This window comes from Chelonoidis abingdonii, chromosome 4 (genome assembly GCF_003597395.2).
Source record: "Chelonoidis abingdonii isolate Lonesome George chromosome 4, CheloAbing_2.0, whole genome shotgun sequence".
Classification (NCBI taxonomy): domain Eukaryota; kingdom Metazoa; phylum Chordata; order Testudines; family Testudinidae; genus Chelonoidis; species Chelonoidis abingdonii.
In genome coordinates, this window is record NC_133772.1 from 34,384,584 (window position 1) to 34,407,493 (window position 22,910).

Consider the following 22,910-nt stretch of genomic DNA (forward strand, 5'->3'; position numbering starts at 1 on the left):
AATCGTCCAGACCTTCCTTGTTAATAAATAATTTATCTTTCACTTCAGTTTAACTTGTGCAAATGGTGATTCCTGTAACTTGAAGTCTTTAAACCAAGATTTGAGAACGTTACGTGACTCAGAATAATGAAGTTGATCTAATCTGGTGCCCATAAGAACCATCACACTGGACAAGAGAGGAAAGAAACCACCCCTCTGTTCCCAAACCCCACCTTTGAATCAGGGAAATAGATCAAATAAGTACTTAATGGTAACAAATAGATGCAAAGGTTTAAGATACCATGGTGACGGGCACCTTAGAATATCTAGAGTTAAAATTCTAAAATTTCTCTCCAACCTCCTGAGTCTTTCCTGACCCTTAACCACCACAGCCACACTGCTTAGCTTCTGTCTCTCCGGCTCCTGGATAAATGTCAGTTGAACATTAGGCTACATATAGCAAACCCACATGTATTCAAATACTCAGCTGGTGCAACTTGTGTCAACGACTTACGTTACACCGCTGAGTATCTTGCACATTGATGACAGTTAAACAAATTCCTGAGCAGCCATAGTGAAGATGCGCGGCTGTAAATTTCTGAGGATAGAATATAAGGGATTTTAAAATGTGATGGGCAATGCCAGAGGCTACAGAAATGTACTGAGAACAGGATGTTACCCAGCTTAAACAAATCCTAGACCCTGATAACCAAATGGCTGGTTTCCAGTGTATCAAGCACCTGGACAATTAAGATCTTTCTAGAAGGCAGTAGAGAGCTACTTTCATTAGACACACCTGCAGCCAGACAGGCAGGCTATCAGGCACCTGGGGTTTAAAAAGGAGCTTCACATCCAGTCGCGGAGGAGAGCCAGAGGAGAGAGGTGTGTGAGAGCTGGACAAGACAGTGAGAGTGAGAGCATTACTGCTTGGAGGATTGGGAGGATAAGCGTTACAGGTACCATCGGAGGAAGCGCTGTGGGGATAAAGGAAGGTGTTTGAGGAGGCATGGGGAAGAACCGGGAGTTGTAGCTGTCATGCACTGTTACAGAGGCACTATAGACAGCTGCGATCTCAAGGCTCTGGGTGGAACCCGATGAGGCGGCCCGAGGATCAGGTCCCAAACCTTCCAACTCTGATCAATTACAGGAGAGCTGACCAGACTGTGGGTTCCACAAGAGTGGAATAGTCATGAGTGAACAAATCCCCACATAACGCAGGAACCACCAAGGTGAGAGGAGGACTTCGTCACAAGCTGTGTCAGGGGTGGATATTGGTGTGCACAGCGCGGAGAAAAAAAAAGAGGACAGGTCGTTTTTTTTCTCAACCACAATGAGGAGTAGTGCGGCCTATGATACAGCCACAGCAAGGCGCAGCAGGGCTACCCGTGTCAGGCAGTCCGCCCACAGGAGAAAGTCGGCTGCGTCAAGAAACTAACTTCACCTGCACTGATGGGACCTGGGTTCTCAGAGACTCAGCTATATTGCGGAAACTGGTAAACGGTAGGTAAGACCCTTACAAGCTGAACCGTGGCATGATGGGACGCGTCATACGGGCGCAGCCTGGCTGCAGGAGAATGACGCGGAGGATATGTAGAGCATACCTTCTGCTTTGGGAGGACAAGCCCTACGGGGAGCACTGCCTAGAGATAGTGGTCCTGGCAATCCTTGCCCAGTTCCTGTGTGAGGGCCAGAAGGCTACATAATTGCCTGAAGAGCAGCGCACGCAGGACTACGCCCTGGCAGATCTGGTAACAACTGCAGTGCGGCGGGCCAGGCGGTATCACGAGTGGAGGTACCGAAGACAAAACCCGCGTCCAACTGTATGACCGTCAACATCTTGCACGAAGGTGGCAAACAGTCTGGAGTCGAAGATACGTAGAGGTTTGTTCAATTGACCGATTGACAGTGAGGGCACCCCCACAGATCTCCGCAAATGGTAGGTTAGAACGATCGTCACCTGATATGAGATGATCACCTGGTAGAGAAGACGCTGACGGCAGGAATTGACCCGACTACCCAAGGAAAGCCCCCTTCGCATAGCAAACCCAAACCCAGCCCTGGAGTGGGAAGCCACCCTGGGAGTCTAGTGGAGGAAGAGGGGCCAAAAACCCGCGAGACCCCAGAAGGAAGGGATTGGCCTGAGTGGGGAAACTCTGAGACTAAACCCCCTATACCACATGATAGGGAATGATTAGAAACATTATAGAGTGTTGATCATGTGGAGAGTGGGACACATTAGCAGCACAGTGTCCCCAGCACCGAGGAGCCTATGCAATAACTTGGGGACTGGCAAGTCCATGCCCTGTATCCAGCTTGCGGGCGGTGCATTAGCCCGCATAACACACCAGCCCTAATAAATGAGTAGCAGACTACACCTTGTGACTCGGCGATCTATCACTCCTTTATCGGTAAACTGGTAAAACACTAAAGCCAAGACGCGTAGCAGTGACATGCGTGCTGGTGGTGTGAGTCATTACCCACACCCAGTGGATAGAGGGTTCAGGGGGAACCCCATCTAGTGAAGTGGGCATAGTTCCTTAAACTCTGCGTCATGATCCTGTAGTATGGGAGGATCATCGCAGGGTTTGATGAATTTATGCCCCAGTAGAGCTGGAGGAGATGGGGAGCCTTGTTGGAGCGACTCATCGTTGGGGAAATGTTCAACCCCAATGTTCACGAGTTTTTCTCAGGATCGATCTGCAGCCTGCCCAAGAAGCCCGGAAGACAATAAAGGAAAAAAGGCTGCGATAGCCTTGGGACCCGGATCTAGCCCAGGCCAGAGCGCGCTAGTAGCGAGATGGGCAGGAGCGAGCATCTAGAGAAACTACACAATAGACAGGTGAGCCGAAGCTGGCCCAGGCATGACTGGTGATGAGCCGTTGGAAGAAACAGAAGCCGGCCCCTGGGACTCAGGGCAGGTTAGTCCTGGGAGAGAGACTTTCGGGAGGGACCAGGCAGAGGACACCCTAGATAGATAACATCCGGAATAGAGTGCCGAGAATAAGTGGGAACCAGTGGAGGGAAGGTCCAGGGTCCAGGACCTACTTATAGGAAGAAAGATCTCCTGTACGTGTGTGTACAATGCAGGAGCAGGAGATACATCAACTTCTGGTGCCACAAAAAACACAAAAGCATATTGAGCCCGCCCAAGTTCAACCTGTTAGGAGGACACACTAGGGGTAGAAAACCAGGCAGGATCCTGTGGAGTTCTCTTGCCGTCAAACGAAGTACATGAGATGGGAGGCGATACCACACTCTGTTCCGAGTGTCAGCTAATAGCCCCGGCCACACTGTTGGGCCCCTTTGATACCGTTTCAATAAGTAGAGTACATTTGAAACGTATACCATGATTCTGACTGGCCCCTAGGAAGACAGGTCGGGGCCACAACATTTCTGGTTGTCTAGACAAATGAACCCGGTACCCAGAACCAATTCCTAGCAAGCACCGTTCCAAGACAATAGCTAACAGGCTACACAGATTTCTTTCCCTGGTTGGGCTACCCAAGAGATATTGACTGATCAAGGACAACATTCGTGTCCAATATGATGAAAGATCTTGTTCATTGCTCCATTTCAAGCCCTGACGGACCTCTGTATACCATCCACAAACAGAGGCCTTGTGGAAAGTTTCAAATAGGACCTTAAGGCATAGATGCAGAAACGGGTGAGCCGGGATTGGAAAGACTGGTATTACTCCTATCATTACCTCATGTTTGCCATCCGGGAAGTCCCACAGGGCCCCACAGTGTTCTCTCCATTAAACACTATATGTGGGCCATCCGTCCGGGCATAAGGATATAGTCACGAGCAACCTGGGAAGAAGAGCCAAATCCGGAATGAACATGTCGAGATAGTACTAAGATGAGAGATCCGGAAGTCAAGTTACAACCCATTGTACGGAACATTGGAGAAAGGCAAGCAGAGCCCAAGCAAACCCATTAGAGACATCAAGCAAAGCTTGACGTCCATCAGGAGTCGAGTAATGATCCTGGTGCCACAACAGAAGAAGCTGTTGCCCAGTGGCAGTGACCTTACGTAAGATGTTGAAGCCAATGGGAGATGGTAAACTATAAGGTGCGCGCAGCCAGGCCGCAGGAAATTGAGCAAGATTTACCACATCAATCTTCTAAATCTGCATATTTGAGAGGCACTATAGTCACCAGGTCATCTTCCCCAGGAGATACTTACCAAGTAAAGTGAGGATATCACTACCACATCTTGATGGCCAATCAAAGAGGTTGAGCAGCCCGACAATTAATCGCTAATACGAAATGAGTTCTCAGCAAAACGGGTGCGCGACTGAACTTCACTATTACACGATCCCCGGACAAGGTAATACTGAACCCTACGAATCCAGCACCAAAGAGAGGAAATCAAGGGCTAGTAAAGAAAAATGTTAGAATTAGGCGATCTGTATGAAGAATCTCAGTCAGTGGTGCAGTCCAATATTCTATGTGCCTAACTCTTGTACCATGGATTCTGTAATGACTTTCGCTGACTGAAATTGAAGACCAATTCGATGTGCACCATACCACGATCGATTGAATCTGGTGACGACTGTGATAGTGCGCCGATCGTGAATACGCTGGATACTGACAAAAGGGTATTGCGCTCCCCTGACAAAGAAGCTAAAGAAGACAGCGTTCTCCACCTGAACAGGCTATTCCAGTACACAGTCTCCTTTTTGGCTACATGGGCCCAGGCTACATCAGCGCTCATGGATAATGCGCGCCCCCACTAGTTATGCACGCTGCATACTTGATATGTCATCTCCATACTCCAGACGGGGAGCCAATTGGAAATGTTGAGGCAGTACTACACATAAGCGCGGCTGGCCTACCGCTAATCTCCGCTCAAATGTGCCAAGGACTAGCAGGGACTAAGTACTGGATATATGTACGGAAGGAGTATAGTGAAGCCTTTCAAATAATAGACAGAGCGATTGCACAAACTGCGCCGGCGAACCCAAAAGAGGCAGTCCGTGCGTCCTGGGTTGGTAGCGCTACTACTGACGGTTTTTCCCACTTCGGCCGCAGTAGAGCAAGTCTCTAAGAAACTCGTGAAGGCCTGAGGTCCAGACATGGGAAGGACGACACTAAGCAGAGGAGGGCATTCATAGACCTTCGGACGGCTCTCTGTACATACCCATCCTATTATCCCCGACTTGTGCCAGGCATTTAGTATTTGCAACACAGATGCTTCCGAGGGGTGGGGGTGGTTCTGGTCGCAAGATGATTGGAGAAGAAGAACACCCGTTCCTCTACTAAGCAGAACTGCTGCCCAAGAGGAACAGACGTTCAGTAGTCGAGAGAGATGCCTGCTATCAAATGGCTCATGGAAAACGCTGCGTTATTACCATTTACGGTCGGATTTAATCTTGGACGACATGACACCCCTGCAGCTGCATGGAGAAAATCAAGGAAAAGAATGCAAGGTCCTAGGTGGTTCTTCTCCAACCATTCCAGTTCGCTACGCACCGGGTGGATGCCACGATCGGCAAACCCGCTGATGGTCTTAAACGAGCACACTGCCTGGCGTCCCAAGTTTCCAACCCTAGGTGTGAGCAGAGGGGAATATGTATGGGCAAGCAGATGGCTACAGTAAGTACTGAGAAACGGTATGTTAGCACCAGCTAACAATCCATAGTACGATAACCAAATGAGTTGCGCCAGTTAATCAAGGCACCTGGAGCCAATTAAGATTGATTCTTTCATGAGGCAGTTAGAGATAGCTACTTTAAATTGAAACACTGCACCAATCAAGGCAGGCCTAATCAGGGCACTGGGCTTTAAAAAGGAGCTCACTCAGTCCGCAGAGAGAGCCAGAAGAGAAAAAAAAAAAAAAAAAAAAAAAAGAGCGTGTGTGAGGAGCTGGAGCAATGAACTGAGAGTGAGAGGTGTACTGCGGGAGGGATTGCGAGGATAAGCGTATCAGACACCAAGAGGAAGGTCCTGTGGTGAGGGATAAAAAGGTGTTTGGGAGCATGGGATGTAGCCCAGGGAGTTGTAGCTGGTCTTGCAGCTGTACAGGAGGCAGCGTATAGACAGCTGCGTCCAAGGTTGGGCTGGAAACTCGGCAGTAGAGCGGGCCGGATTCCCCCCAAACTCCCCAACTCTATCAGATGATCGGAGGACTGACCCGCAGACTGTGGGGTTCACAAAGAGGGAAGATCATGAGTAGACAAATCGGCCAATAGCGCAGACTCACGCAGGCTAAGAGACTTTTGTGCACAAAGGAAGGAATAATTCTGTCTTTAGTTTCTTTAATTTACAGTTTGTGATCCCTCAATGCTTCACAGAACAGGTAAATAGGTGAGTGATGCAGCTCATGCTGATGTTTTGCCCTGAAAAGAGAGAATAGACATTTTCTATGTTGCTCTCTGGACACAAATTTTAAATCTATTTCCTGAACAGTAAAATAGGCTCTTATATGGAGTGATCATGCACCGTGAATAAGAGATTCTGCCATTTCAATGTGTCCCATTCATACCTAAATACTCCAAACCAAATATATATCCAGTTCATTAAGATGTACTTTTAATACACAGAGTCAAATAGAATAGATTCTCCTAAGTGTAACCTATTCATTTTTTGAACTTGTGGTACTCTGGGCATTCACATACAGTTCTAAGAACTCACACCAATGGGAATGTCTACAATGGTTTTATACTTTTGTGTTGGTCAGTCATTTTTCAAATCAGTTCTGGAGATATAATAGGAATGATTGTGTTTCTCTGACCAAGAGAGTTGACTTTAATTTACCCACTGAAGTAAAAAGCAAGATGATGAGTATTTGCTTACAATTTAAAGTAGGACAACTATCACTCAGCAACGTGTGATTGGTGTTACATTTTCAGAAATTACATCCCCAAAACTAACAGAAATGGTGTCTTAGATCCTGACACCAGTGTGTGTAAGAGGGCGAGTTAATTTTAAGGCAGCATCTGTATAACAAATAGTGCTGGATTATCATCATCATGGCAAATGCCTAATGGACAAAGCCTCGTTGCAGATTGAGCACCAGCCAGATCAATCTCTACCTGGGACCTTGCGATGGTCTGGCTGGATTCTCAATCTATATACACTACTGGCATTCTTATTGCGCCACCAAAGCTTTTGGCACCCACGTGACCACCCACCCTCTAGTAGCATTCCTTGGTAAATGTGTTTTGTAGTTCATTAATCTTCCATCCTAATAATGTGTTGACGCCAAGAAAACTGCTGAAACCAAACCTGTGCTGAGCTTGTCCTGCCACTTATGGAGCAACCGACAAAGATAACAAGAATCAAAAATGTCAATCCAGCCCTCTTCAGCCTTCCTCAGTGGTGCTTTTACGAATGCAAATTGGTGAGACTGAAATTGGAATGCGGTGTCCAATTCTGATGTCAACATTTTTAATAGGTTGTTGAAACACTAGAAAGAAGCCTCAAAAATGATTTGAGGGCTGGAGAAAATGCCAGTGAGTGACTGAAGGAGCTCATTTTTTTTTTAGTTTAGCGAAAGTAAGATCAAGATGTGACTTCATTACGGTGTCCAAGTACCTACATGAGGAGGAAATAGCAGGTACTAATGGGCTCTTTAATCTAGTGGAGAAAGGCATAACAAGACCCAATGGCTTGAAGTTAAGGCCAGATAAACTCAAATGAGACATAAGGCACACTTTAAAAAAAAACACCACACACACAAGCAGAAAGGGTGGTTAACCATTGAAACAAAATACCACGGGAAGTGGCAGATTCTCCATTTCTTGATGGCTTCAAATCCAGACTAGATGCCTTTCTGGAAGAAATGCTTAATCAAATACAACCTATTAGACTCAATATAGGGGTAAGTGAAATTCTACAACTTATGTTATATATGAGGACAGACTAGAGGAGCTAATGGTCCCTTCTGGCCTTAATATCTATAACTCCAGAGTGGGGAGGGACACATGGGTTACATGCCCCCCCAGATTTCTGCCAGACTTTCTGCCAGCTGGGTTCCCACCCTGTGCAGAAGGTCCTGGATCTGGTGAGCTGCAAACTGCGGTTGCATGGAGAGGGAGGAGCAAGCAGCTGGGAGCTACAGGGAGGGGCCCCTAAGGGTAAAAGGGGAAGGCGCGCCTGGGAGGGGCATGACTCAAACTGTTGAGTGAAGTTGAACCTTTAAATTCTTCCCCCTACTGTCAGCAGGTACAAGTCTTTTCTGTATAACTCTATACACTGAAAGGAGACACTCTGGTTGAAATTCTGGCCCCGCTGAAGTCAATAGGAGTTTTGTTACTGACTTCATTGAAGCCAGGATTTCACTGCTATCTGTCTCAGCTCCCATCTCTTTACTTCAGCACTCACAACCACATCACTGCATCTCACATCTTTGAGCTAACACATCCGCAGGCCAGCAGAAAAATCAAAGAAATGAGCAAAAACAAGCAAACCAACACCATTCTACAAAAGAATGTCATGAGCCTCAAAGCACAATTGAACAGGAGGAACTTGTCGGCCTTTAAGAGACTTACGAGTCACATCATCACTATCGGCTGTATGCGGCAGGTAGCAATCGATTTCTCAGTGGACTGATATATCGCGTCTCGTCTAGACGCGATAGCGATCCCTGAACGCGCTCCTTCGACTGCCGGACTTCATGAACGCAAACAGCGTAAGCGAGTTCGAAAGGGGACGCGTGGAACGTCGATCCCGAGCGCCGTGAGGACGGTAGTGAACTCGATCTAAGATACCTTCGACTTCAGTTACGTATTCCATGTAGCCTGAAGTTGCGTATCTTAGATGATCCCTCCCTAGTGTAGACCACCTTAACAAATTATTTGAGCGTACGCTTCATGAGCTAACAACAAGCCCACTTCAATCAGATGCAGTTAGTGGAAATACAGGGCGGGAAGATGTGTGTGTACAAACACACACACACAGAACATGAAACAAGAGTGTTACAATAGCACACTATAAGAGAGTGATCAGTTAAGTGAAGTTATCAGGAGAGAAAAAAAACTGTTTGTAGTGGTAATGAAAATGGTCCATTTTGAGCAATTGACATGGAGATGTGAAGAAGAAGTGTGTGTGTGTTGGAGCGGGGGGAATAAAAGCATGGTGAATAGTTTACTTCGTGTAATGGCCCATTCAAGCCAATTTTTGATAGTGTCCAATTTGCAAATTAATTCCAATTCCACAATCTCTTGCTGGAGTCTGTTTTTTTGAAGTTTTTTTGTTGTAAATATTGCACTTTTAGGTCTGTAGTCAAGTGGCCATGGATAATTGAAGTGTTCTCCAACTGGTTTTTGAATTTATAGTTCTTGACATCTTATTTGTGTCCATTTATTCTTTTGCATAGAGATTGTCCAAATCAGACATGAACATGACAGAGGGCCATGCTGGCACATGATAGGCATATCACATTTGGTAGAATGTGCAGGTGAAAGATCTCTGATGGCGTGGCTGATGTGAATTAGGTCCTATGATGGTATCCCCTGAATAGATATGCGGACAGAGTTGGCAACAGGCTTTGTTGCAAGGATAGGTTCCTCCTGGGTCAGTGTCTTTGTTGTGTGGTGTTTGTTCTGGTATTTGCTCAGGTTGGGGGCTGTCTGTAAGCAAGGACTCACCTGTCTCCCAAGGTCTGGTGAGAGTTAGGGATTGTCCTTCAGGATAGGCTGTAGATCCTTGATGATGCACTGGAGAAGGTTTTAGTTGGGGCTGAAGCTGATGGTTAGTGGCGTTCTGTTACTTTCTTTGTTGGGCCTGTCCCTGTAGTAGGTGATTTCTGGTACTCTTCTGTTCTGTCATCTGTTTCTTCACTTCAGCAGGTGGTATTGTAGTTGTAAGAATGCTGATAGAGATCTTGTAGGTGTTTGTCTGAGGGATTGGGGCAAATCCGATTGTATTGTAGAGCTTGGCTGTAGACAATGGATCGAGTGGTTGGTCTGAATGAAAGCTTAAGGCATGTAGGTAAGTAAGCAGGACTGTCTGGCTTATGTAAGACTCTCTCCTCAGGCCCTAGCTACAGCACTCCTAGCTACTTGAGACAGCACTCACTTCCTGAGGAAACTACAATCCATTGGTGATCTCCTGAAAACATCATCTAAGGCCACTATGGATGCAGAAGCCCCCTACACCAACATTCCACACAAAGATGACTTCAAGCCATCAGGAACAGTATCTCCAATAATGTCACAGCAAACCTAGTGGCAGAACTTTGTAACTTTGTCCCATCCCACAACTAATTTCACATTTGAGACAGTGGTGCACCTCAAATCAGCGGCAACAAGCACAATTGAACAGGAGGACTTGTCGCACTTTAGAGACTTACGAGTATATCATCACTATCGGCTGTATCGGCAGGTAGCAATCGATTTCTCAGTTGATGATATATCGCGTCTCGTCTAGACGCGAATAGCGATCCCTGACGCGCTCCTGTCGACTGCCGGAAACTTCATGAACGCAACAGCGTAAGCGGAGTCGAAAGGGACGCGTGGAAGCGTCGATCCCGGCGCCGTGAGGACGGTAGGAACTCGATCTAAGATACCTTCGACTTCAGTTACGTATTCCATAGTAAGCCTGAAAGTTGCGTATCTTTAGATCGATCCCTCCCTAGTGTAGAACCAGCCTTAACAATTCATTTGAGCGTACGCTTCATGAGCTAACAACGTCCCACTATCATCAGATGCAGTAGTGGAAAATACAAGGGCGGGATAATGGTGTGTACAAACCACACACACACAGAACATGAAAACAAGAGTGTTACAATACACACTATAAGAGAGTGATCAGTTAAGTGAAGTTATCAGGAGAGAAAAAAAACTGTTTGTAGTGGTAATGAAAATGGTCCATTTTGAGCAATTGACATGGAGATGTGAAGAAGAAGTGTGTGTGTGTTGGAGCGGGGGGAATAAAAGCATGGTGAATAGTTTTACTTCGTGTAATGGCCCATTAAGCCAATTTTTGATAGTGTCCAATTTGCAAATTAATTCCAATTCCACAATCTCTTGCTGGAGTCTGTTTTTTTGAAGTTTTTTTGTTGTAAATATTGCACTTTTAGGTCTGTAGTCAAGTGGCCATGGATAATTGAAGTGTTCTCCAACTGGTTTTTGAATTTATAGTTCTTGACATCTTATTTGTGTCCATTTATTCTTTTGCATAGAGATTGTCCAAATCAGACATGAACATGACAGAGGGCCATGCTGGCACATGATAGGCATATCACATTTGGTAGAATGTGCAGGTGAAAGAGTCTCTGATGGCGTGGCTGATGTGAATTAGGTCCTATGATGGTATCCCCTGAATAGATATGCGGACAGAGTTGGCAACAGGCTTTGTTGCAAGGATAGGTTCCTCCTGGGTCAGTGTCTTTGTTGTGTGGTGTTTGTTCTGGTATTTGCTCAGGTTGGGGGCTGTCTGTAAGCAAGGACTCACCTGTCTCCCAAGGTCTGGTGAGAGTTAGGGATTGTCCTTCAGGATAGGCTGTAGATCCTTGATGATGCACTGGAGAAGGTTTTAGTTGGGGCTGAAGCTGATGGTTAGTGGCGTTCTGTTACTTTCTTTGTTGGGCCTGTCCCTGTAGTAGGTGATTTCTGGTACTCTTCTGTTCTGTCATCTGTTTCTTCACTTCAGCAGGTGGTATTGTAGTTGTAAGAATGCTGATAGAGATCTTGTAGGTGTTTGTCTGAGGGATTGGGGCAAATCCGATTGTATTGTAGAGCTTGGCTGTAGACAATGGATCGAGTGGTTGGTCTGAATGAAAGCTTAAGGCATGTAGGTAAGTAAGCAGGACTGTCTGGCTTATGTAAGACTCTCTCCTCAGGCCCTAGCTACAGCACTCCTAGCTACTTGAGACAGCACTCACTTCCTGAGGAAACTACAATCCATTGGTGATCTCCTGAAAACATCATCTAAGTCCACTATGGATGCAGAAGCCCCCTACACCAACATTCCACACAAAGATGACTTCAAGCCATCAGGAACAGTATCTCCAATAATGTCACAGCAAACCTAGTGGCAGAACTTTGTAACTTTGTCCCATCCCACAACTAATTTCACATTTGAGACAGTGGTGCACCTCAAATCCAGCGGCAACTGCTATGGATACCCGCATGGCCCCACAGTATGCCAACATTTTTATGGCTGACTTAGAACAACGTTTCCTTAGCTCTCAACCCCTAACGCCCCTATTCTACTTGCGCTACATTGATGACATCTTCATCATCTGGACCCATGGAAAGGAAGCCCTTGAGGAATTCCACCATGATTTCAACAATTTCCACCCCATCATCAACCTCAGCCTGAACCAGTTCACACAAGAGATCCACTTCCTGGGCACTACAATACTAATAAATGAGGGCCATATAAACACCACCCTATACCGGAAACCTACTGATCACTATACTTACCGATGCTCTGTCCAAGAAGGGAGAATATTATGCTGATCCAAAGGACTCAAACCCTAAAATCTCCTGCAGCCTCAAACCTCATAACTTTCTGGGCATGGCTTCCCACCAAGCCGTGGTCACCCTCATACAGCCCATGGGATCCCTCCTGATGAGCAGAAGCCATAAGTAAGGAACTCCATCATGTCCAAGACAGGGTATCTATATGAAAGGGCATATATATATATGTCTCCCCCTCCCCCTTGATCTCCAAGGACTACAGCTCTACAAGTATATCAAGACTCCCCACTGGCAGGACATTTTGGCAACTTTAAAACTCTGTGCCCAGTCTCTTGTCTCTTCTGGGAGCCTTGTATTCAGACCAGAGCACAGGCCTATTGGTCTATTGAAATGCATAGATCCACTCCAAGGTACTGCACAATAAACCCTTCAGACTCTTGCAGTCCCTCAAGATTTTAGCCGGCCTCTGGACAGTTGTTGTCCTGGATTTTATAGTAGAATTACCTGAGTCCAATGGGTTCATGATCATTCTGACAATAGTGGACCATCTCACAAAGGTGGCACTCTTCATCACCTGCACTGGCCCAACCTCCACCCAGGAAACTTCCTGACTCTGGGTAGATCAAATTGTCCACCTCCATATCCTCCTGGAGCACATCATCCATGACCACAGTGTATAATTTATCTCCCACTTCCAACAAGGAGCTCTCTGGATTCTGGGCATCTGTTTCTGTCTCTCCTTCACCTACCAATCCCAGACAAAAGATCAAATGGAAACAACCAACCACATCCTGGAACAGTATCTTCAGTGCTACATAAAATTCCACCAGAACATCTGATCCTTGCTGCTATCTCAGGCAGAATTCACGTACTATTATGCAAAACATACCTCTATGGGGCAAAGATGTTTTTTTCTCAGACTATGGGTTCTACCCAAGCTATCCACAGCATCCCACAACCTGGCAGCACAAGATGACCTAAAGTTAGCCTGGAGAATGCTAAGGAGAGCTATAAACATTAGGCTGACCATCAATGACTGGAGGGCGCCCTCCTTTCGGTAGACCAGAGGTGTCATAGGTTCCACCCCCACTCTGAACTTTGCAGTATAGATGTGGGGACCTGCATGTGAACCCCTTAGCTTAATTACCATCTTAGATTAATATGCTGCCATAATCCAAATATTTGAGTTACTTGGAAAACTCTGTCTCCCCCCCAAAAAAAACCTTCCCCTTCCTGGGTAGCCTTGAGAGACTCCTTCACCAATTCCCTGGTGAACACGGATTCAAACCCCTTGGATTTTAAAACAAGGAAGAATTACTTATTCCTCCCCTCCTTTTCACCCTACCAATTCCTGGTGAGTCCAGATTCAATCCCCTTGGATTTAAAAACAAGGAGAAATTAATCAGGTTCTTAAAAAGAAGGTTTTTAATTAAAGAAAAGAAAGGTAAAAGAAAAAAAACCTCTGGGAGATAGCATACAAACTGATCTTACAGCCAACAGATTTAAAACACAGGATGTTCCCCTGGGCAAAAACCTTAGTAAACACAAGAATACCCAATTTGATTATCCCCCTAATGTCAAGACAAGTTACAAAAAGAAAATAAACAAACCTATTTATTTTCTTTCTTAACACTTACTACTTTGATAAGAGGCTGATTTCTTGATTTTTTTTTACTCCAGCCAAAACTGAAACAGAGGCAGGGGAGATTGGGGCCAAATGGGTAGAGGTGGCAGAAAAGAAAAAAACTAGTAGCAGTTGGAGCGAATATCAGAAGAGACAATCTGAAACAAACCCTACGACCAGGGGCAACCCAAGGCACTCCCTACATCCCAAGGGGATTGGATCTGGACTCACCAGGGATTGGTGAAGGAAAGCCGGGTGCGGGGGAGGATAAGTAATTCTTCCTTGTTTTAAGATCCAAGGGGTTTGGATCGGTGTTCACCAGAAAATTGGTGGAGGAGTCTCTCAAGGCTACCCAGGGAGGAAAAGGTTTTGGGGGGAAAGATAGAGTTTCCCAAATGACTCAAACTATTTGGGTAGTGGCAGTCAGACCAGATCTAAGCTGGTAATTCAGTTTAGGGGTTCACATGCAGGTCCCCACATCTGTACTCTATTAAGTCCAGAGTGGGGGTGAAACCTATGACAAGAGGGTATGGCTCTCAACAAAATACCCACACATGGACAGGCCATCTCATAATTAAACTACCAATTCCTTGGCCCCACCAAGTTCCCTAGCAAATAAACCTAGTCATCTTTCAAGTCAACTTAACCAATTCCCTCTGAGTACACCTGGTTTTCCATATGCTTCTGGGAACTGGTACAGGAAGTTCACACCACTGACCTGTAAACAGCTTCCACAAAAACCACCCTGGAAAACCGAGACCACTACAGCCTGGGGTGGGGCACACCAGGGCACTGGGTGATCTGCAAGGTCATGGTTTCCAAACCCTAGCCTGTGGTTCCCACGCAGTTTTCAGAACATGGCCGCTACCACCCAGCAGATCACCAGAATCAGTGGAGAAGGGAGCTAGAGGAGCTCTAGTTTACTAGGGATTCTGCCCATGAACCTCTTGATTGGGGAACACATCTGGCCCCACTAATTGGCTCAGAGGCACTACTTAAGCCAGAAGGAGGCACAGAAAGTTGTCCAAGTAACTAGGGTGAATACCTGCTTGGGTGCCACTTTGGACCACGCCCATGAACCTGACTCCTTAGCTCTGTCTTCCTTCCTGTTCCTGCCTGTTTTATCCTAGAACCTTCTCCACTCCCTGCTCCTGTTTTTCTACCTCACTCCAAATCCCTGCTACTCTGCCCTATCCTTTATTCTGCCTCTGGCTTTGACCCTTGGCTTGTCCTCTGACTCCAGCTCTGACACCTGGCTCCAGCGTTGGCTCCTAACTCCAACCACTAGGCCTGACTGCTCACACCCTGTTCCTTACATAGGAATAACTGCTAGCCCTCTTGTAGAGCAGCCACTGGAGGAGATCTTGACAAACACTTTCACAGAGGGTTACTCAAGTATTTACTAATTATCAATAGGCTATTGTTGATCAGGAATCCTGGATTTTATCGCTCACTCAGGGTGAGGAATGTGGTTTATTGTGGTTAGAGATAGGATAAGCAAAACTGGTGTAGTGAACATGAAAAGCAGTATGTGTCAGTGGATGGAATTGGGATTTGTTATCTTAGAGAGCTGGGTCTGTCCTGGCAGTGACCCTGCATAATCTCTCTGCCAGTTTCTTCAAATAACGGGGTGTGTTCAGCAGATCTTTGAGAACTGCCTTCTAAGACTGGGGCTCATAGCCTTGGTCAATGAAAAGGGTAATAAATTGCATTAGAATATAATATAAGCAGCACTGAGAAGAGGTGAGGTTTGAACTCTTGGGCTCCTGTTTTCCAGACTTAGGAAGTTTGTCCCATATTATAGTGGCATTTGGTGAGAAAAACCCACAAACTGAGTGTTGGCATTTGGGGCGTGGTAGATACATTGGCACATTTGGCTTGATGCACAGATTTACTGTTATGATTAAAATGGTATAAAATGCTCCACAGACAAACAGTTCCTATGTGTAACTGATATTAGCACCCCCAAAAATGTGTGTTAATGCAGAGTTAAGGTTGCCCAGCTCTGCCTTGTACCCTTGCAAAATGTGGAGAGTGACTTAACTTAATACTCTGTGTGACAGGATTTGCTCCACAGCAGCCTCATGGTTCACCAGAGCACTACGCACCCTGCCTCAGGGCCTCCAATGATCAGCCACTGCCTCTTGTGAGATCCAGTGCAGTGGTGCTTTAGCCCTTTGGCTAAGGCACTCTTCAGTCCCTGCCTTTCGAGGTATTAAAGTCCCAAAAGAAGCAAAACCAAAAAACTCTGAATAGGGTCGTCCCACAAGTCTTTGGCAGGACTCTGTCCATTTATAGCCATTTACTCTGGGCCAATCTCCAATAGTCAGTTCCCAGGGCTCGGTCATCCCATCTATTGGGAGGTTCGTCCAACTGGAAACCTCTCTCAGCTCCTGGATGTAACCAGGCTTCCCTCACAGAGAGAGAAGCAGGGGTCTGCTCTCCTTTCTGGACAGTACCCAACAGAACTAAATTGTCTCTTTTTAACATTATAACAGACAGCGCTTATACAAAAGATTATTATATGCAGAGCTGGTAGCGACTCCTATTATTAGGATTGCTGGACATGTCCCTGTTTTCAGTTGCTTATAACTTTGCTAAATTTTAACCATTTGGGCTGAAATTTTCCATGCCTGGTGTTTCCATCAGGCTAAATATTCTGAAAGTTTCTGCTAAAATGGTTCAGCCATTTTTGAGAATTAGGTTTGTGATGTTGCATCCCATAATGCTTTACAGAAATATGCTTATGAATGTAAATATGACATAACCGGAATATGTTTTATGCTAGATATGCCATGTAACATACCTTTGCAAAGGCTATGTACTACTGAACGTATTCATCCTATTCATATATCATTTTATTATCTGAAGTTATGAGCGTTAGCTCTATGCTTGTATATAAAGTGTTTGCTGTAGAAAGCACCTAAGGCAAATTTGATCGACATAGTGAGGGGATTACTCAAGTAAATGGAAGTACTTGGCAAACAATGGACCTTGATAGATGAAAATCCACATCTGAGATTTCCTGGGAACATTCCTGTAGAGACCTAAATCATGCATGGGCATGTGACTTGCCCATGTGACTCCAAAACTGCATCTTGTAGAGTGGATTCTACACAGGGGGAGAGAGGGGTTTAGACCAAGGAGAAACTACATAAAGTCTTGGGGGACCCCTCCATTTTGTCTTCAGCTGGCACAAAAAATAGCCTCTCCACCCCAAAGAGATGCCTGAAAGAAACTGAAACAAAACCCAGCAACTACAGCGGTGTGAGTGATTGCTGGACCCAGACTAGGAGAAGTCCAGTCTGTAAAAGAAGCTTATCGATACATCTGAAGGTGAGATTTCATCTGTAATCACTTTCTTACTGTACTAGGTTTAGACTTGTGTGTTTTATTTCATTTTGTTTGGTAATTTACTTTGTTCTGTCTGTTATTACTTGGAACCACTTAAATCCTACTTTTTGTATTTAATAAAAATCACTTTTTACTTATTAATTAACCTAGAGTATGTATTAATACCTGGGGAGGGGGTGCAAACAGCTGTGCATCTCTCTCTATCAGTGTTATAGAAGGCAAACAGTTTGTGAGTTTACCCTGTATAAGCTTTATACAGAATAAATGGATTTATTTAGGGTCTGGAGCCCATTGGGAACTGGGTGTTGGAGACAAGAACACTTCTTAAGCTGTTTTCAGTTAAGCCTGCAGCTTTTGAGGGACATGGTTTAGACCTGAGTCTGCATTTGTAGCAGGTTCATGTGTCTGGCACAACCAGGCAGGGCACTGAAGTCCCAAGATGGCAGGGAAAACAGGCTCAGAGGTAGTCCCAGCACATCAGGTGGCAGTTCCCCATGTTAAAAAAAGTAAATCTTGCAACCTTTTTCCTCAGAAGTTCTAGCTCCCCCATGTTTTGGAGCAGGGACTTGAAATTTGGCAAGGATGGAGGGTGGTCTTTGTGTCAGAGACATGCCTTTTGCTGTTCTCATGAAAAATCCACCCAAATATGGCCAAGTTATAAGCCTTTGAAAAATCTCCATTTGCATAAGCTCTGTAGACACGTTAGAGTTTTGTAGCTAAATTTCTTCTGACTTTTGGTTGTTGCTGCTGTTTGTAATCTTGTCAATCACTCATGGTTCTCATCACACCCCCATTTCTTCATTACAGTAGCTGTCCTCTTCTCCCTCCAGTGGCCCCTTCCTTGTGTTCCCTAACCCCTCTACAGTTCCCACCTGTTCTACCTATTCCATACCAATCTCCCATCTCCTCCCGCCAGCCCAAATGGATATAGGTCCCATATCCACAGTTGCCTCCTGACCTCTGATTTATATCTGCCCTAACCTGGGCCCTCCCTCAATCCTCATCCCCTCTGCTGCCATCCTTCCTAACCTCAAGCCCACCCCTCTTCTTTCCCACCCTCCCCGCTCACTTCTCCTGCTGTCTCCGGAACACCCATTCCATCTCTAAAAAGATCTCAGTCATCCACAACCTTTTCATATCTTATTGCCCCCAGTTCTGCACACTCCAGTGCAAAACCCTACGGAGTGTGATGAAGTTGGGGTACATATTGCTTTTGGTAGCTATTGGAGATGGAGGTGAAAGCCAAATGGAGCACTGCAGCATTACTGACAGTGTTTAGGCAACATGAAGGTAGAAATGAGTGCACAAGTCTTTTCCCTTAACTTCTTATTTCCATGCTTTTAAGATTTGGGGGTGGATGGAGCATGGTCCCTCCCAGGTCTTAAATGTGTCACTAAATGGAGTCACTTTTAAGCTGGGTCATTTGGCAATTTTTGAGATATAAAAACAGGGGTGGGGGAAATCAATTATTAAAAAATAATAAGTTACATAGGCATTTTTAGAGCTCAGATAACACTCACCCATGTGGCCGCTTGCATGGTCTTGGGGAATCTTCATTCAGGTCTTCAGTTAGAAATGTACAGGTGTCTAGATAAACTGACTCCAGTTTACAGGAATTCTTTAAACAGAATTGAAGAACAATTTGATCCATTTTGGTAAAGGTATGATGAAGTAATTTTAGTTCAGTTAAATGATTCATTGCACTCTGAACAAATTCTCTTTCTCCAATTTCATACAAACAGTGAAAATATTCAAAATACAAAATCGTCGTGTCCTCATCAAAAGGCAACATATCATATTTGAACAATGACAAAGAGAGTTTTTCTTTAACCCATGTTAGTAAATTATTTTTAATTTTGGGTGAAATTTTGCAGCTAAGTTTTTTCTCCATCTCCTCCATTCTCTTTTTATTTACGAGACCAAACAGGAATCGCACTGTTAACATTAAATCATTCCTAGATTTTTCACACTTTTCAAACAATTTTTCCACAGGTTGTATAGCAGTTTCTGAATTTTCCTCCGTTTCTTCTTTCTCCAGCACATAAAACAAAGCTGCAAAAAACTCTTGAAAACTCAAGTGAATGAAGGTGTAAACACACTCACAGTCAATGCCTTTTTGAAACATGTTCTCATTCAGAAAGAGGGAATCAGGTTTATCTAATCCGTGTTTCTTGACATCTTCTTCCTCAAACAGTATATTCTTCTTCCAGACTCCATCTGCAGCCAAGGAGCAAAGTCCCTTTAAATTATCTTGTACCTGTTGCTTTGAAGTGCTACTGTGACCCTTTAATAAACTGTCAAGATAATGCATGTACACTCCAGTGATTGTACTGGAAGTTTGTGCAAGATCTTCACCTGCTTCCATCTGCTGTTTCAGAACCGTGCAGATGATCCAACACACAAGGGGAACAAAGCACATGGTGAAGAGCATTTCATTGTCTTTTACAAAGTTAAAGGCTTTTCTTGCTTGTTCTTCATTCCCAAAGAACTTGTAGAAATATTCTCTTCTCTCATTTTCAGAAAATCCTAGGATCTCTGCATAACGTTCATCTTTCAAACACTGCCCAAGTTTCTCCAGGGCAATTGGTCTTGTAGTAATTACTAAGTAAGATTTGAGAAGCACTTTTTTCCTAAATAAACTGCTCAGTATGATTTCTACTGGCTGCTTCTCACAGGGATCAGAGCACTGAATACTCGGTTGATTAAAGGAAAATCTCAGTTCATCAAAACCATCAATTATGAACAGGAGTTTTTCTGGATTCATCAGAATCTCTTTAGCTGGTGCATTTTGATCAGGACAATTTTCTAAAATTAAATCTTCAACACTTCTCTGCTCTCTGACAAAGTTAATTTCCCTACAATTTATGTAGAAAACATAATCAAATCTGTTCTGATACAGTTCTTCATTTGCCCAGTCCAACATGATCTTTTTTGCTGTCAGTGTTTTTCCAATCCCTGCAGCTCCCTGGAGTACAACAATTTGTGGTGACTGTCCATTTCTATCAGATTCAAATAAATTGGCTATGGTGATAGGACTAGCGCGCTCAGCCATGATCTCTGCATGTCTCCTTCCCAGGGCCATTATTTCATGTTCTCTCTGCTTTTTGGAACGATGTTCATTTACAATGATCAGCTTTGTGTATCTGCTGTTTAGCTTCACATTTTCACCAAGACGAGAGTTCATGTCTTTTATTGTGGTGTATTTGTTTCGTATATGTTCTCTGTACGTCACTCTGTAAGCTGAGTTAGTGATGAGAAGCATTAGATATGATTGTAATGTTACAATAAAGCTATATAAACAAGAATAACAGTGCACAATGGCACTCGGTAATGAACAAGGGCATGAAGTGATGGAGAATGACATGTATAACTGAAACAGCAATGGGATTTAAGTGCAAAGAATATAACTAAATATAACCTAAAATTGGTCCAGGGCCCAGAGATTTAAAAAGTGCCATAGCACCTTCAGTGACCACAAATGTTGACCTCTAGTTATTTTGCCTCGTTTAAAAGATGGCGTCCCTAGCAGGAGAGTGTCTTCCAGCATCATGCTGCTGCACTGGGTCAGTCCTGCTTCTGAGACAAAATCTCCACCTCCTCACCAGCACCATGTTCTGCAGCACCTCATTCTTTCCTGGAGATCTCCCCCTTCGTTTCCTCATCTCCCATCCCACCCTGAGTAACCTGTGTAATCTGATGAGACTGCGCTCTCAGGTGTTACTTATTATTTCTACTAGTAAACCGAATGTCTGGCTGATCTAGCCTAATGCTGGTAATCACTGGTAATTACACAATGCAATTCCGTATTGGAATGTCACATACCATTTGCTGATCTTTCAGGTGTTTGCCAAGGACCCAAACCTGAAAGAGAAATTTCACATGAATGTCAGTGTAACAACAATCACAGTGTGTCACGCAGTTCAGGACATTGGGATGAGTCATTCACGCACAGGGTTCTCTGCAGTAATAAACTCCCGAGAAAATCCATGGCTGAGGCAGGCAGAGAAAATTACTTTGGAGACACTAATTCAGTGATCTGTTCAAAATGGCCATCAGAAGCAATATTTTTTTTCTTTTAAACCACTGGAGCAGCCTCTTACAGTATATCTACACAACAGTGTAAGCCTGGACTCAAGTCTAACCCTTCCTGTGCTGTGCAAAAATTGCGCTAACCTAGCGCTAAGATCTAGGGTCCCAGGACCCTGCAGGGCTGGAGGGTCTGAGCCCATGATAAGCTGGGACCTAGGATCCAAGCCCTATTGTTTTCCTGTGTGCACGTAGCCCTGGCTTAACTTGGGTCCTGGAAGTCCTCTGGGAGTATCCCAGAGATCCTGGTGGCAGAGGAGCAGCGCTGCAGGCAGCCAGCCCAGCAGCCAGAAGCATCATTCCTGCCTGGCCAAACACAATCCCTATTCCTGCTCCTCTCCCGGTGGTAGCAGCTCCTGCTCTGGCTCCTCCTCACTGCTGCACAGAGCTTCCCTGAACCAAGGGGCAAAGCCACCAGGTGGGAGGCAGCTCCCAGCCATTGCAGCACTGGGAGTCATCCCTTCCTGGCCATGCTGAGCAGGGAGCCCTGCTGTTCCCCCTCCCTGCAGATCAGCTGCTTGGTCCCTACTTTGCTCGGTGGCCTTTGCCCCCAGCACCTCTGGGGCAGCATGTACAGGGGTGCCGGGGCTGCATGAGTGAGAGTCAGTGGGAGTCAGAGCCAAAAATTTCCCCACCGCCTCCCTCAGTGGTGGCAGTTCCAGTCCCTCCTTGCTGCATGGCACCTGCTTGTTCTCACTGTGCTCTCTGGCCCTTGCTCTCAGGCCCCCAGGGGCCCCATGTCCAGGAGTGCCCAGACTGCCTGCACTGTCAGGGTGGCAAGTGGGAACCAGCCACAAACCTTCCCCACAGCTTCCTTGTAATGGCATGGGACTGACCTCTCACAAGTGCCGCTTCTGGTCAGGTGCATCTTCAGTATTTATATAACTCCAGCCCTGGTATCAGGCTGCAGCCCCACAGCTTCCTGTTTGGCAGCAATGGATACATCCTCTCTTGGCCCTTCTGGCCCCAGCTCTCCAGCTGGGCCACTAAGTAGGTCAGATCCCCTTCTTGGGCGTCATGGCTGTCCAAACTGTATGCCACTTTCCCAGTGGCCTATGGGGGGACCTAGCCTCACCCACTACTCCAAGTCTCAGCCCAGGGACCCTAAGAATAGCAGCCCCACACCACTGTGTCCCTTTAACTAAGCTGCTTTTCAGTTCCCTAGGTCACTTCCCCACAGCCCCAGCCTTCACCAGTGCTTCACCCTTAGCTCAAGGCTCTTGTATGTTCTGGCCTAGCAGTCAGTCAGGACCCCTCTCGCTCCCCCAGTCCCTACTGGCACTGGGATGTCCATGGTGCTGCAGTTCCCTTTGTTTGACCAGCCAGGAGAACCATCTGCAGTCCTTTGGCTCCAGCCAGGAACTGCCTGTCTCTAGCTTTGCAGCTCCCTTGTATATGGTCTTCCTGGGCCCTGACTGGTTGCTTCCCCTGCAGCCACTTTAGGCTGCTTGGAGAACTCCTCTACTACTCTTTTTCTGGAACAAGAGTGGCAGG

The 22,910-nt window shown here is 45.6% G+C and overlaps 1 protein-coding gene across 1 annotated transcript in view; it reads right to left on the bottom strand.

Moving 5' to 3' along the window:
* The window catches only part of LOC116836373 (NACHT, LRR and PYD domains-containing protein 12-like), a 596,145-nt gene that overhangs the window by 557,564 nt on the left and 15,671 nt on the right, over positions 1–22,910 (bottom strand). The window contains exon 4 of the mRNA XM_075065030.1: positions 21,153–21,191. Within this exon, the coding sequence (XP_074921131.1) occupies positions 21,153–21,191 (39 nt within the window). The remainder of the gene's footprint in view (positions 1–21,152; positions 21,192–22,910) is intronic.